The following is a 13,088-nucleotide window of genomic DNA, read 5'->3' on the forward strand; positions in this document are numbered from 1 at the left end:
TTTTTTGGAAACTGTTAAAACATTTAAGAAACAATACTGCTTAATTTTTTTTTAATTTTTTTTTCAAATTTAACTAATAACTCATGCAAAATTGTAAAAAATCTGAAAAAAAAACGTTTTTCTCATTTTGACGAAGATAAGACAATGTTCAGAAATAATATGTATAATTATTGTTCCTTTAATTCTTTTGGAAAATTTTGATCAATTGGTCCTAGAAAACGATTTAAAAATTTACAAGGAAATGAGGGGTACATTAAGGTGTAAAAATACCTAAAAACATTAGTCTCCCTATCAATATTAGTGAACACGTGGTAGATTTACTAAAACAACGTAAAAAGTTATTTTTTTCTCTTTTCTTTAAAACAATGTTGGGTGAAAAAAAAAATATTTTTCAGAAACCAATAAAAGAATTTTGTAAGACATTTATTCCAGATTTTGACATTACCCTTATATTCTCTGTGTGGTCATTGGTTGCTGAGATATCAATAATCAAAGACAAAAGGATCCTTTTTCATTTAAAATTAGATATCTCAGCGACAAATTGACGTAAAGAGAATATGAAAAAAGCATAAAAAAGGTGAACAAACATGCTATCCGGCCTATGCATTGACTTAACAAAAAAAGGGATTGTGTGATAACTAGCAAAATTTTTGCTAAAAAATCTCAAAACTAGAAGCTTAAAGCTCCAGATAATTTTTCGATGTTACATCAAATTTAAGAAATTTTTTTGTTTCTTTAATTTTTGGAGTAGTGTAAAATAAAAAGAAGAAAAACAATGTGAAAGAAAAATTTTGTTTCGCTAAAACTGAAATCTAAAAAGTAAAAAAAAACTTGCCGGAAGAGTGGAAAAAAGGCCAAATGAGGTAACCGCTTTCAGTTTTATATAACAGTACTTTACTCAGTTAATAAAATAATACAATATGTACAACCTTAGATTAGAATAAAGTTACGAATTTTCATCTGGTCGATACAAAAATACTGTTCACTGCGTACAATAAAATTAAAACAGACTTAAAAAACAAACAACTAACTTAAAACTACCCTAATTTTTTACATTTGCTTTCTTAATTTCGGTATCAATCTCATATTCGGGCTCACTGCCCACATTCGTGTCATAGTAGGCATAATCGTAGCTCACATCTTTAACTTTTTTGACCGGTTTTGGGGTCGATTTGGGAAAATCTGTCGCTTTCGGGGTATTTGGGCTCACGGAGAAGGGTCTCGGCGACTCATATTGAGGTTTTTGCGTTGATTGTTGTGCGTTTTTGGTCGATTTTGAGTACTCATTTCGACTGCTAGCAATGTTTTGACTATGGGCTGTTTTCAAAAACTCGTCCTCATTCCGGTCATATTTGGGGTTGTAGGAGCCATCGTCGTATTGCGTTTCATCGAAACGGTTCGATCTCGCAACAGGGGTAGTTGAGGTGATTTTGGGCACTGTTGGGGTGTATTGTGTGAATGGGGTTGTTCTCGGCGTGCTGTGTTGTTGTTGATGATTGTTGTTGTTCGAATTGTAGAAAGTTGTCTGTTGGGAAATTTGGGTGTAGGCGTTGTTGGTACGTGGGGCAAACGTCGAGGGGAAATTGTTGTTGTTGTTGAATTTCGGGGCAAAAGTTGTGGGGTAATTGTCGTTTTGTTTGAATGGTGTTGTTGGTTTTTTGTTGAATTGGGTTGAATAATCATTCTTGATTTGGGTGGTTGGGTAATTGTCATTCTGTTTCGTTGGTTTTATTTTAGGAACGTCGTAGTGGGTATTATATTGGGTAACTTTCGGTACTTGAGTCGTGTATTGATTCCGGTTGTTCACTTCCGTCGGTTTACTATTAAACTGGTTGTTGTTGTTGTTGTTATTTCTGGGGGCTTGATTTCTCTGAGGGTAATTCTCAGTCGGTTTGTTGTAATTCTGTTTCGGAAAATTCACGGGGTAATTCTCAGTTTCCTTTTGCGGTACTTGAGTCGTTGGGTTGTACTGGCCGTTGTTGTTGTTGTTTTGTGTTGTTTGTCTATTTGGAGGACTGTTGTACTGTTGGGTCTGCTTAAACGGAGCCGGAGTACTCAATGTGTAAGAAGGAGTCGGAGAATTTTGATTCTGTCTGAAATTATCAGCATTGTTGTACTGTCTTTGCCCATTTCTGGGCTTCACCGTTTCGGGGAAAGTTGTCGTTGTAGGCCGGGTTGTTGTAGGCACGTAACTACTCCCTGCAAAGTTGTTGGCAAAGCCGGTCGGACGGTTAGGCCTGTAGGTCTGGGCCTCGACGTATTGTTGTTGTTGATTTTGTTGCTGCTGTTGGTTATTGTTGTTTTGAGCTCTATTATTTTGTTGCTGGTAGTTGTTTGGTTGTTGTTGTTGTGGCCTACTATTTTGTTGCTGTTGTTGGTTATTGTTTTGAGGCCTAATGTTTTGTTGTTGCTGTTGATTGTTGTTTTGAGGCCTGTTATTTTGTTGTTGGTTGTTACTAGGGTAATTGTTGTTTTGAGGCCTATTGTTTTGTTGTTGCTGTTGATTGTTGTTTTGAGGCCTGTTATTTTGTTGTTGGTTAGTATTAGGGTAATTATTGTTTTGAGACCTAATATTTTGTTGTTGCTGTTGTTGGTTGTTTTGGGGCCTAATGTTTTGTTGTTGCTGTTGTTGGTTGTTTTGGGGCCTGTTATTTTGTTGCTGCTGTTGGTTGTTGTTTCGGGGTCTGTTTTGTTGTTGCTGTTGATTGTTGTTTTGTTGCTGTTGTGGCCGACCCTGGAAATCATTTTGTTGTTGCGGTCTGCGATTTTGTTGGTTGTCGTTTTGTGCTGGTCTTCGGTGTTGTTTCCTCAACAGCTTCTTCTTCTGGAAGTTGTCGTTGTTCTGATTGGCGTTGATGTTATCGTCATAATCGTCGTCAGTTTCTTTTCCGCCGTTTCTATTATTGAAGAAATTCGAGCTACTTGACCCTTTGAAAATTTCCCTGTCGTTGTTGTTGTTGTTGTTGTTTTGGGGTCTGTTTTTCCTGAAGGCTTGTTCCTTTTGCTGATTAACCCTCTGGGCTTGATGTTCCCGATTGAGTCTCGCGTCACCAGTTTCAGCTCTTTGCAACGCAAACGTTTCTTCATCTTCCCCATACTTCACCGCTTTTGATTCAAAACCTGAAAACCAGTTCAAAACTAGGCTAAAAATGTCGTCGTTTTTCGTAACATTTGCGCATGCCATGTGCAATATCAGCCTCAGGCAGGAGATGCAACAAAGTGAAAGTTACCTGATCCGATGCGGTAAAGGTCAAAATTGTCGCTAGAATAATACAAAGTGGAAGCATCACAGTCCACGTCCTCCCATTCGGCGCAAATCTGGTGATCTTGGTCGAAAGCCGTCCCATTGGGACACAAAAACCGAAAATCTTGAATCTGCAATCACTCATTTACCCCACTGTTTGAACCCAAAACCGGAAATTACCCCAACTCCGGCCACTTTGACGCAAATGTGGAACATTTGGCACATGGTGTCCACATCGGCGTAATAGCCCCCGAGGATTTTATCACGGCAGGAAAACTCCGTATCAGGCATGTTCTCCAGACTGTAGGTCGGGAAAGGGCGGTTGTTCAAAAATTGGGCGCAGGAGAAGCCCAAAAGGCCTGAAAAAAAATAAATCCGGGAGTGTGGAATCTCAAGGCTCATTATGCAACACCGCTAAATTATTCAAGAGATGGTTGCGATAGCTATTAATAAAGTCGTCATTTGACAGCAAAATTAATTTAAGATATAAAAAATTTGCAATTAAATTACTCGAATTAAGTGTTACAGCGCCAATCATGTGTGTAAATTAATTAATTAAGTTGCATTGTTGCAAGATTTTCATCTAAATGGGTCGCACAATTTAGAGAATTTTCTCAAGTCGTTACATATTATTATATAACTTTGTGCACCATTGTTACGCTCGCTTTTTCTCTGTTGTAACACCGTGGGAAAATCGCGATTTTTCCAAAATTTGAAAATCACAATTTTTTCACAACACTTCCAAGTTCACTACCACTTTTTTCTACTCACCTATGAAAATAAAACTGACACCCTTCATGTTGGTAAGCCACTGAATGACTGAAGAATCACTTGATGTGTCTTGAAGATGTTAGTGAAAGGATGTCCTCCGAAGAGGGGCTGAGGTGAGTCGGGGGGACGCCGACCCAGAGAAAAACACTCTCGGTTTCTACAATCCGCTTAAGAATTCGTAGAGGATGATCTCAAGGCCGGCGATGATCATATTGATAAAAATAACTGGCATTTCGAACGTTTTTGCAAAAATTTCATGGAATCATTGTTCAAAAGCTTAGTGACACTCGAAAAGTTCACTAGATCGAAGAAGAGTGAAAGTGCAACATTAAGGTCGCACAAGAATCGTGATTTTTTCTTCTAGGACAGGAGATCATTCCCGTGTGAACACGTTTAGGAGTTAGAATGCGGATTCAACCAAGGATTTACAAGTCTAACTGTAGCAAAGGTCACCTCATCACAATTATTTTAATAACTCGAAACACAAGAAGAAGACTTTGTTAAGCCTTGGACCTAGACAGAATTCTAAGGATTGCAATCATAAAACGTGATCTGTTTTCAATCTTTATTTCTTTGTACTGTCTAGTATACATGGGGAATAAATAATTCTAAGACTAGGTTATCACGACGCGACTGTGGTTACCTCAGTTGTAGCAACTTCGGTACTATTCTCCGGCGGTGTTACATTCATTGGGGGTGGACCCCAGTAAGGGGGTGGAGGGTAGAATCCGGGTGCGTACCCCCAATACGGCGGGGGCGGGTATTGCGTCCCATTGCCGGGAATTGGCGGTGGGGGCGGGTACCACATGGACGGGTATTGCGTCCCATTGCCCGGAATTGGGGGTGGAGGGTATAACATGGGTGGATTTTGCGTCCCATTCACAAGTGTGGAATTTGTGGTTTCTTCTGTAACATTCATTGGAGGCATGGACGGGTCAGGTACCGCCATTGTGGTAACACAAAACTTGTTACCATCACTCTGTGGTAACGTAATATTACTTGATTGTAACGAATCAAGTGTCATATTTGTAAAACAAGGTAAGTTTACTGTTGTTGTGTTACCACCACTGGTTTTATTTTGACATAAAGGATCATTCGTGTCAATGCAAGGAATGGTACTATTGACACACAAAGCGCCATTATTATCCTGACAAGGACTCGCCGACGTCATACTTGTGACACACAAAATCCTGTTATCGTTGGTACAAATAGCCACAGTTCCTGGTACACAAATATTGGTAGCATTTTCATTACACAAGGTTAAAACGTTTGCTGGTAGTGTTATTTCTTGTTGGACAACATCTTTAGGTTGGTTGTAATAATTATATACCTTATAAGGTTTACTTACAAGGCCTGAGACTAAATACCAGACGAAAAGGCCACCTAAAACATTCCTAAATGCGTGTTTACCGAAGAAACCCCCGGATTTTTTCATCCCATAACCGCCATAACCTCCATAACCGCCATATTTGTTACCAAACATGCCGCCGGAGTAACCGCCGTAACCCCCCATGGAAGAGTGGTAACCCGGATTGTAACCTTGTTGTCCATAATTGTAACCGCCAGGAGCGTGGTAACCTCCAGGAGCTTGGTAACCCGGATTGTAACCTCCGGGAGTTTGTTGTCCATAATTGTAACCGCCTGGAGCGTGGTAACCCCCAGAAGCTTGGTAACCCGGATTGTAACCTCCGGGAGTTTGTTGTCCATAATTGTAACCGCCAGGGGCGTGGTAACCTCCGGGAGTTTGTTGTCCATAATTGTAACCACCAGCTTGGTAACCCGGATTGTAACCTCCGGGAGCGTGTTGTCCATTGTACCCACCAGCCGGGCTTTGTCCATAATTGTATCCTCCCGGAGCGGGTTGTCCAACCCCGGAGTTTTGCTGGGGGTACGGCGCACTGGCCGTGTGGGCCGGGTTGACATTTTGCTTCTTCACCGGTGAGTTGTTGTCCACATTCCAGCCAATGGGCCGCCCGGAGTTTCCGGTGGGGGCGCTTTGCTGCACTTGCGATGTCTCCTTCTTGATTTCCGGTTGACTTCCCGGAGTTTTGGCCTTGCCTTCGTTGGATTTTTTCCGGGTCCAGAAGCCCGTACCACCGGACGAAGAACCGCGACTCCGGCCTCGTGATCTTTTTGACTCGATTAGAGTTGTGGCGAGTAAAATGAGCAAAAGGGCGATTTTGAAACGCATTGTTGCAAGTTTGGATTGAAACTGAAGTGGAAAAATGTGAAGTTGACTTGGCAAGGAGTTAATTGGGAGTTTCCGGTGTGTCAAAGCGGCTCTTGTTACTTGATTAAGTTTTATTTGTGCGATTTATTCATGAGGAGCAATTTGTTAAAAGTTGTTTATCAGAGATGTTTCAAATGAAGATTTTGAAGTGGCCGTCACCTTTAGACAGTCATAATAAAAATGATAATGGGTTTGACGTTTGGTATTTAGAGGAGGATTGCTCATAGAGAGAATCTTTGAATAAATAAGAACTACACACCTACTATTTGACAAAGACACTTTCCAATAGTTCACCGGTTTCTCCGGAAATCGCTTAAAGAGTGATAAAAATTTAATTGTCTAAATAAGAGAGTGAATTGAGATAATTAGAATTTTGTTTGTGCTCTTACATGCATGATTAATTAATCGGTGAATCTTAATGAAAAATCTCCAAGGTTTTTGCACGATTCTCACCGATTTAACGCTTTCATAACAAATGTCCCCTTGAACCATCAAATTTGCATAGATAATGACAGGTTATTGTATTTTTTAATTGAGTTGTCTCCGCGTCCTCCAATTCTGCATTTTTACGTAATAGAACAGTTAAAACACCAAAAATGTCACTTTACCCCACACCCAGCCATGAGAAACCCATCTTCCTCCTTTCCTCATCTAACCTTTAATGGTTTTCAATTTATTACGTTTGTAGAAAGTAGTGAAATGGTGAGAATTGTCTTACCCAGAGACATTGTTTGTTTCGCCGAAAATATTGATGAATTCAGAAATTGCATAAGTCTGGCGCAAGGATAAAGGAAATGGCCGAACAAGTCCCGAGATTATCTCAGTTAACACCGAGGAAAAAACTAGCGGTTATTACCAATTGCGTAAATGTCGAAGAGGATGCGAGTTTCTAAATACCACCATGGACGTTTAAAACACCGAAAATGGACGAAAAAAGATGAAGTAAATGTCATGGGACAAGATGGGATGTTGGTTTTCGTGCAAATGGTTTGATTTCCTATTTTTGCGTAAGCGTCGAGACTTGAGTGGATTGCGATGCTCGGCCTTGCTGGAAGTGTTACGGTTTAAAGATGGGTTTAATAACTCAATCAGAAATTGGTTCATGGTTCAAAATTAATTGTACCCTTGGCTGAAACGAAAGCGTCTTGAGCTTTTTGTCTGTTTTGTTGTTTTTACAGACAAATTATTTGTAACAGCAGTTGCGTTTTAACTATTGTTTTAACTAGAAAGAAGTTTATTTGGCAAGATTCATAATTTAAAAATTGAAACAATTCTGTTCTTTTTAAACTCGACTCAATAACGTTTTATGCACTTTTTTGAGTCTTTAAGACCTCTAGAAATGTAAAAAACGTTATATGGAAGAATTTTAAGGTTACATTTTTTTTTGATATTTATGGAGATTTTGGTCGATTTTTGGAACCCGGAGCGGTCTATTGCCAATAACTCCGGACTTATTGGTAATAACCTCTTATATTTGGTACCGTTGGAAAGAGAATTTAATTTTCTATCATATACAAAAAAGATCAGTGCTCTGCGATAAATAGTTATCGAGAAAATTTSTGATAAAGTCAAAAATATCGAAAATTTAAATACGTCTATAACTTCAAAACTATTAGGAATTTTGCAGTTTTCTTGACGCCAAGCGATTCCCCGGAACATTTTACATAGGTTTAGGTCAAAACATCACATCATTTAGGCACAGTTTTGCCGCAATTTACAAATAAAAAAAACTAAAAATTTGTTAACACCCCCCCCCTTAAAATCTAGTGTTTTTGAACATGTCTCAGATTCGATTTAAACCTATCTTATCCGATAGATTTTGACGCGCTAGTTACGAATTTACCAACCACATTGGGCTATCTCCTTTAGTTTCGCCGTAATCGGCGTTTAAAAATTCAAATTTTTTTTGCGAGATATCGACTTGGCTTTGGCCTCAGTCGATAGATTTTCTTACGCTGATTACGATGGAGTTGAACTTTTTGCTCTAAGTCTAATAGTTTGGCCGTAATCGTCGTTCAAAAAGTCAAAATTGTCAAAATTGTGAAATTTTAAACGCGTTTTTCTACGAAACTATAAGAGTTAGAGTATAAAGCTAAAAACCATTAGAATTAGCTTGAAATTATCTATCTAATGGCGCAAACTGGAAGTCGCTCCGGGTTATGGTTCCGGGTACAGAGCCATTTTTAGTTTTATTAAAAAAAAATTAATATCTCAAAAACTATGAGTCCTAGATCAGGCGTGTTCTACGGTTAATTTTACATATAGTGCTAGTTTTTCATAAGAATAAAAAAATTTTGATTTTTTGGTCAAAATCGGATATTTCTAGCCTTYTTCTTAACTTTATAATTCAATATCTCAAAAACTATGCATCGTAGAGTATTTTAACTTGTTGCATCGTGTTCAGCGCGTAATTTTACGTCTAGAAAACTATATTTCAAGCGTTTTTACGACTTTTAGTAAATTGACTATTTTTACGATTTTACTACCGCTCACCTTGAAAAACTCAAAAAATTCGTAATTTTTTAAACTTGACCCAATAACGTTTTATGCACTTTTTTGAGTCTTTTAAGGTTAAAAGTTTTTTTGATTTTTGTCGAGATTTTGGTCGATTTTTGGAACCCGGAGCGGTCTATTGCCAATAACTCCGGACTTATTGGTAATAACCTCTTATATTTGGTACCGTTGGAAAGATAATTTAATTTTCTATCATATACAAAAAAGATGAGTGTTCTACGATAAATAGTTATTGAGAAAATTTCTGATAGATTTAAAAATTTAAAAAATCTAAATCCGACTATAACTTCAAAACTATTACGAATTTCGTAATTTTCGTGCGTCTGGACACTACTCGTCTTCGAGCATTTTAACTAGATTTAACGTCAAAAATTCATTTTAAATGCTTCCACAATTTAAAATGAAGTGTGAAATTATATAAAAAAGATTTCAATTAAGTGCGTTGTAGTTAATCAATGTTTTAATGAGGCAATTCGTGGGGTAGCGATTGCTTTCTAATCCCCGGAAGGAACTGCAACCCATTGTTGAGAAGCAATAGAAATTGGTAAAAGTCTCCCACACGAAACCGGTCCATCTGTCAACAATGTGTAACATACTAAATCTTTCTTACACAATCTCATTCGGTTGTAAAATTGCGAAATTAAACCAATTAGGCATAAGTCAAAGTGAGCACATGTCCGCGATAAGCGATGGTTCTCACGAGGCTTTCGCCATTAGGTATTTGGGTACGGCCCCCTCAATTAATAACCGAATTCTAATCATGGGTTTAAGTTCGATTAGGCGCTGATTTAGAATCTTGAAGATTTATGGGTTTTTCGGAGAGCGAGAATTACACCAACATTGTGTGTTTTTAATGAGTTTTGAAACGTATCCAGCATTGTCTTGTCTAATTAATGTCAAGTGTTTGTGACCCACTTCAAGACTTGCCACTCAAAATCCTGAAATCAATATTTTCTGACGTAATTAAGCAAGTTATCCGATATTTGTCAAGCGAGATGTTACACATTGAGACATTGATAAATCGCAAAATACTTTCGTTTGGCCTCGATTTCAATTTCAAAAATTTTATTGTGATGTTGCCAACTCATCTCTTCGGCATCCATAAGTGATCGGAGCTGTTGCACAATGATGCTATCTCAGGAATTCAACTTTAATCAATTGCAAAATCCCATTATTTCTCCCTACGTGTGAAATGTCCTAAACAGAGCAAATCGGTTCCGAAATTTGCATACAATTGGCCTCCAACACACCCAGGGGGTGTCCCATTCGCTCTAAGGTCACGAAGATTCGCATTATGTAACACATAATTCCTATTAATTATCTCCGGTTACCGAATCGGCCCATAGCTCACCGCATCTTCGCTTTCTCTGCGACCTCTTCACCCCCACGGGAAAGTTAGCATCGGTAATGTCATCAGCGACTTCCCGATTCTCGAACAAGTTGCGCTTTGATGGGGTTTTCATTTTCGTAACTTAATTGGGGAAGGACGGCGATTTTTTTTGCGATGGGTTGCGTAAGCGATGGGAGATGATGGGCTCGGGTAATTACCCAACTTTAATTGGAGGAGTTAGAATGGGTTGCGTCACTCGCTTCCTTTACATTTCCTCCGCGGACTGCTACCATTGTCTGAGAGGTGTAGGAATTTCACTTCGTGGAATCTAAACCGATTTTCAAGATGCTTATCCGTTAAATTTAATTAAAAAAATAATTTTATTTAAGAGTAGGCAACCAACAATACAATAATTTTTAATTTATTCTATTTACGGGTTAAGAAAAATGGCAAACTAAAAATTTAATGCACATTGAAATGTTAAAAGTTTACTTTGTAACACTTACACAAATTTTTAAAACGTTTATGTAGTAATATTTAATTAAAAAATTATAATTAATTTTTAAGATAGGCAACCAGCAATACTTTATTATTATTGATTCATTCCATTTACGAGTCTAGGAAAGTTTCTAACTGTACATTCAATGCATATTGTTAAATTAGTTAGTTGTGCAAACATTGCAACCCAAGGTTATTTCAGGTTTTTCACCCTTTATTGTAAATAAACCGAGTTATTTAACTTTTAAACTTGCTGATCTTTAGCTAAATCAAGGTGTTGATTGAATTAATGAAAAAATGTTGTCAAACACGATTTAATTAACATATTATTTCGTAAAATTAGCTGTTAAATTTCACTTGACAAATATGTTTTCAGTTATGTAAATGTTTTTAATAACGTAATGAGCGTTTGTTTGAATATTGACAATATTCCAAGGTAGTAAACAGCATTGTCTGGGGGCTAATTGAGTATTGCATGCACTATCGAGGTTCTGGGTAAATATAATGAGGAAATGGGGCTATTCCCTTAGGTTTGAGGACAAACAAGGTTTGAAGGTTAAATTTGTAAGGAAAAGATGTACTAACTCGATTTACTGTGGTTAATTGTTTTATTATTGATTACAACCATTATAAAATTGAAAAACCGGACTTTGTCAAGATTTAAAATTCCGGTTGTGGTGTAACATTAGCCACAGAAAGTACTTTTTTTTATTAAACAAAGAATATTTGGAGGGATGAAAGTGTAACAACTTGTGTTACTGTTGTCAAATGTTTTATATTGAGTATTGTCATTATCAAATTAAAAAAACTGGATTCTAAGTAAATTTAAAATTCCGGTTTTGGTGCAACGTTAGTCACACACAGCATTTTTTATTGAAGAAAAAAATGTTTAAGCTTTGCAAATAAGTCGCCAAACATTAAATCATCACAGTTTCAACTTTTTGCACCAACCTACAAGCACTTTAGAGGTCTTAGGTAATTTTACCCGGATTTGAAATTCCCGATTTTAGCGTAACGTTAGCCACGAACAAAATTTAACTTGGAAAAAAACAGATTTATGTTTACGTCTTGTATAAAAACCGTCAAACATTACAATTCTAACTTTTTTTACCAACCTGAATTCGTAAATTAGTGCTATATTTAATTATTTAATTTTTGCGGAGCGTGACCTTAGCCACACACTTTGTGACATAACAATGTCGGGTCAAATTACATTTGAAATTACAAAAAACGTGTAAAATTCGAAGTTTACAAATTACCAGTTTCTAGTGCTTATTACTCTACTAATTATTTATTACATAATTTAGGTATAGTGAGTTTTGCTTCATTACGTAAGTTTCCTAACCTCACTTTTAGGATTCGTGAAAAAATGGGGAACACAGTCTCAGCGGCGGAAATCGCCGCCACGCAAATCATGCACCCTAACACAACTCTGCACCAAAATGCGAAAAAGCACGAGTTTCACAGAAGTTTCACCCACGGGGAGATCCCACCGGAGTGTCCCATGCACCGGCCCAAGGGGGCCTCGGAGTGTCCCGTGAACCACGGCGAGATTAACCCCCTTAACATGGTACTTTGTGCATCCTGTGACGGAATTTTGGCTTAATTTGGCTTTTCAGATGGGCCCCGCGAACCAAAACCCGTCCCCTGGCCAACCCTTCCCTCTCCCGACTGAAAGACAAGTCTCCAACATTCCGAGAGCCATCGTCCAGGACGGTGACAGCCCCTTTTGGGTGTACCCCAGCCAACAAGTGCGTAGACTCATCACGAGTCCCAAAAATTGTAATTCGATTTCAGATGTTTTGGAACGCCATGCTGAGGAAGGGGTGGCGTTGGAAGGACGAGGATGTGACCCAGAAGGACATGGACGATATTATAAAAATCCACAATGCAAATAACGAGCAAGCGTGGCTGGAAGTCCTCAAATGGGAGGCACTTCATGCCAAGGAGTGTGGGGCCCCAAAACTGAAATCTTTCGGCGGGAAAGCGACCACTTACAGTCCTAGGGCGCGAATTCGGTGGTTATTGGGGTACGAATTGCCGTTTGACCGCCACGACTGGATCGTGGACAGGTGTGGAAAGGAAGTGAGGTACATTATCGACTACTATGATGGGGGCATGGTTGACCAGAAGTATCAGTTTGCGCTGTTGGACGTGAGGCCCGCCATGGATAGGTTGGTATCATTGTTTTAAGTCACTGTTGCTAGATGATGATTTTTTTTGGATAAAAAATTCCCTAGATTTCCTTTGGTCTCTCTTCCCTCGTTAAGGAAGAAATTATTACATTAAATATTGTTACAATAACATAATTACATATAACTAGATTTTTTTTTTCAACTTTGATATTTTTTTTAAACAATCATTTTTAGCAAAAGTAGAACATATTGCACATGTTTGTACCAAATTATGAAGAAAAAAATATGGGTTCTAATTTAAAATTAGAAAGTTGAATATAGCCCAAAATATACTATAAGACTTAGAAGAAATATAAAATTGTCAGG

General features: G+C 38.1%; 3 protein-coding genes across 4 annotated transcripts in view; 1 reads left to right on the top strand and 2 right to left on the bottom strand.

Annotated features, from left to right (window-relative positions):
• Positions 1-871: 871 nt before the first annotated feature.
• Positions 872-4,159, bottom strand: LOC123009425 (myb-like protein P). 2 transcript variants are annotated; one of them, XM_044405731.1, is made up of 4 exons: positions 4,016-4,159; positions 3,425-3,603; positions 3,231-3,375; positions 872-3,120 (listed from the first exon to the last, which is right to left on the bottom strand). In XM_044405731.1, exons 1-4 carry the CDS (start codon positions 4,041-4,043, stop codon positions 1,043-1,045), a joined length of 2,430 nt encoding a protein of 809 aa, XP_044261666.1. In that variant the 5' UTR covers positions 4,044-4,159; the 3' UTR covers positions 872-1,042. The 2 variants fall into 2 exon arrangements, with proteins under 2 accessions (XP_044261666.1, XP_044261675.1); XM_044405740.1 differs by lacking the exon at positions 4,016-4,159 and having other exon boundaries at positions 872-2,383; positions 2,471-3,120; positions 3,425-3,939.
• Positions 4,160-5,157: 998 nt separating this feature from the next.
• Positions 5,158-6,206, bottom strand: LOC123010065 (spidroin-2-like). Its single transcript, XM_044406741.1, has 2 exons — positions 5,364-6,206; positions 5,158-5,205 (listed from the first exon to the last, which is right to left on the bottom strand). Exons 1-2 carry the CDS (start codon positions 6,204-6,206, stop codon positions 5,158-5,160), a joined length of 891 nt encoding a protein of 296 aa, XP_044262676.1.
• Positions 6,207-11,732: 5,526 nt separating this feature from the next.
• LOC123013839 (holocytochrome c-type synthase) overlaps positions 11,733-13,088 on the top strand; it is a 2,971-nt gene continuing 1,615 nt past the window's right edge. The window contains exons 1-4 of the mRNA XM_044412671.1: positions 11,733-11,894; positions 11,944-12,157; positions 12,207-12,338; positions 12,385-12,761. Coding sequence (XP_044268606.1) covers positions 11,957-12,157; positions 12,207-12,338; positions 12,385-12,761 — 710 coding nt within the window. The 5' untranslated portion in view covers positions 11,733-11,894; positions 11,944-11,956. The remainder of the gene's footprint in view (positions 11,895-11,943; positions 12,158-12,206; positions 12,339-12,384; positions 12,762-13,088) is intronic.

Source organism: Tribolium madens, unplaced genomic scaffold (genome assembly GCF_015345945.1).
Source record: "Tribolium madens isolate multiple individuals breed KSU strain unplaced genomic scaffold, Tmad_KSU_1.1 Scaffold_19;HRSCAF=116;Tcas5.2_LG9, whole genome shotgun sequence".
In the NCBI taxonomy this organism is placed as follows: domain Eukaryota; kingdom Metazoa; phylum Arthropoda; class Insecta; order Coleoptera; family Tenebrionidae; genus Tribolium; species Tribolium madens.

Bases quoted from the DNA above. Each gene is read 5' to 3' on its own strand.
- LOC123009425 (XM_044405731.1), bottom strand. From the start codon at position 4,043: ATGAAGGGTGTCAGTTTTATTTTCATAG. The intron at 3,604-4,015 runs GTGAGTAGAAAA...ATTTTTTTTCAG, and splicing joins TGTCAGTTTTATTTTCATAG to GCCTTTTGGGCTTCTCCTGC. The intron at 3,376-3,424 runs GTAATTTCCGGT...GAGTGATTGCAG, and splicing joins TCAAAGTGGCCGGAGTTGGG to ATTCAAGATTTTCGGTTTTT.
- LOC123010065 (XM_044406741.1), bottom strand. From the start codon at position 6,206: ATGCGTTTCAAAATCGCCCTTTTGCTCATTTTACTCGCCACAACTCTA. The intron at 5,206-5,363 runs GTAAGTAAACCT...CAACGATAACAG, and splicing joins GGTATTTAGTCTCAGGCCTT to GATTTTGTGTGTCACAAGTA.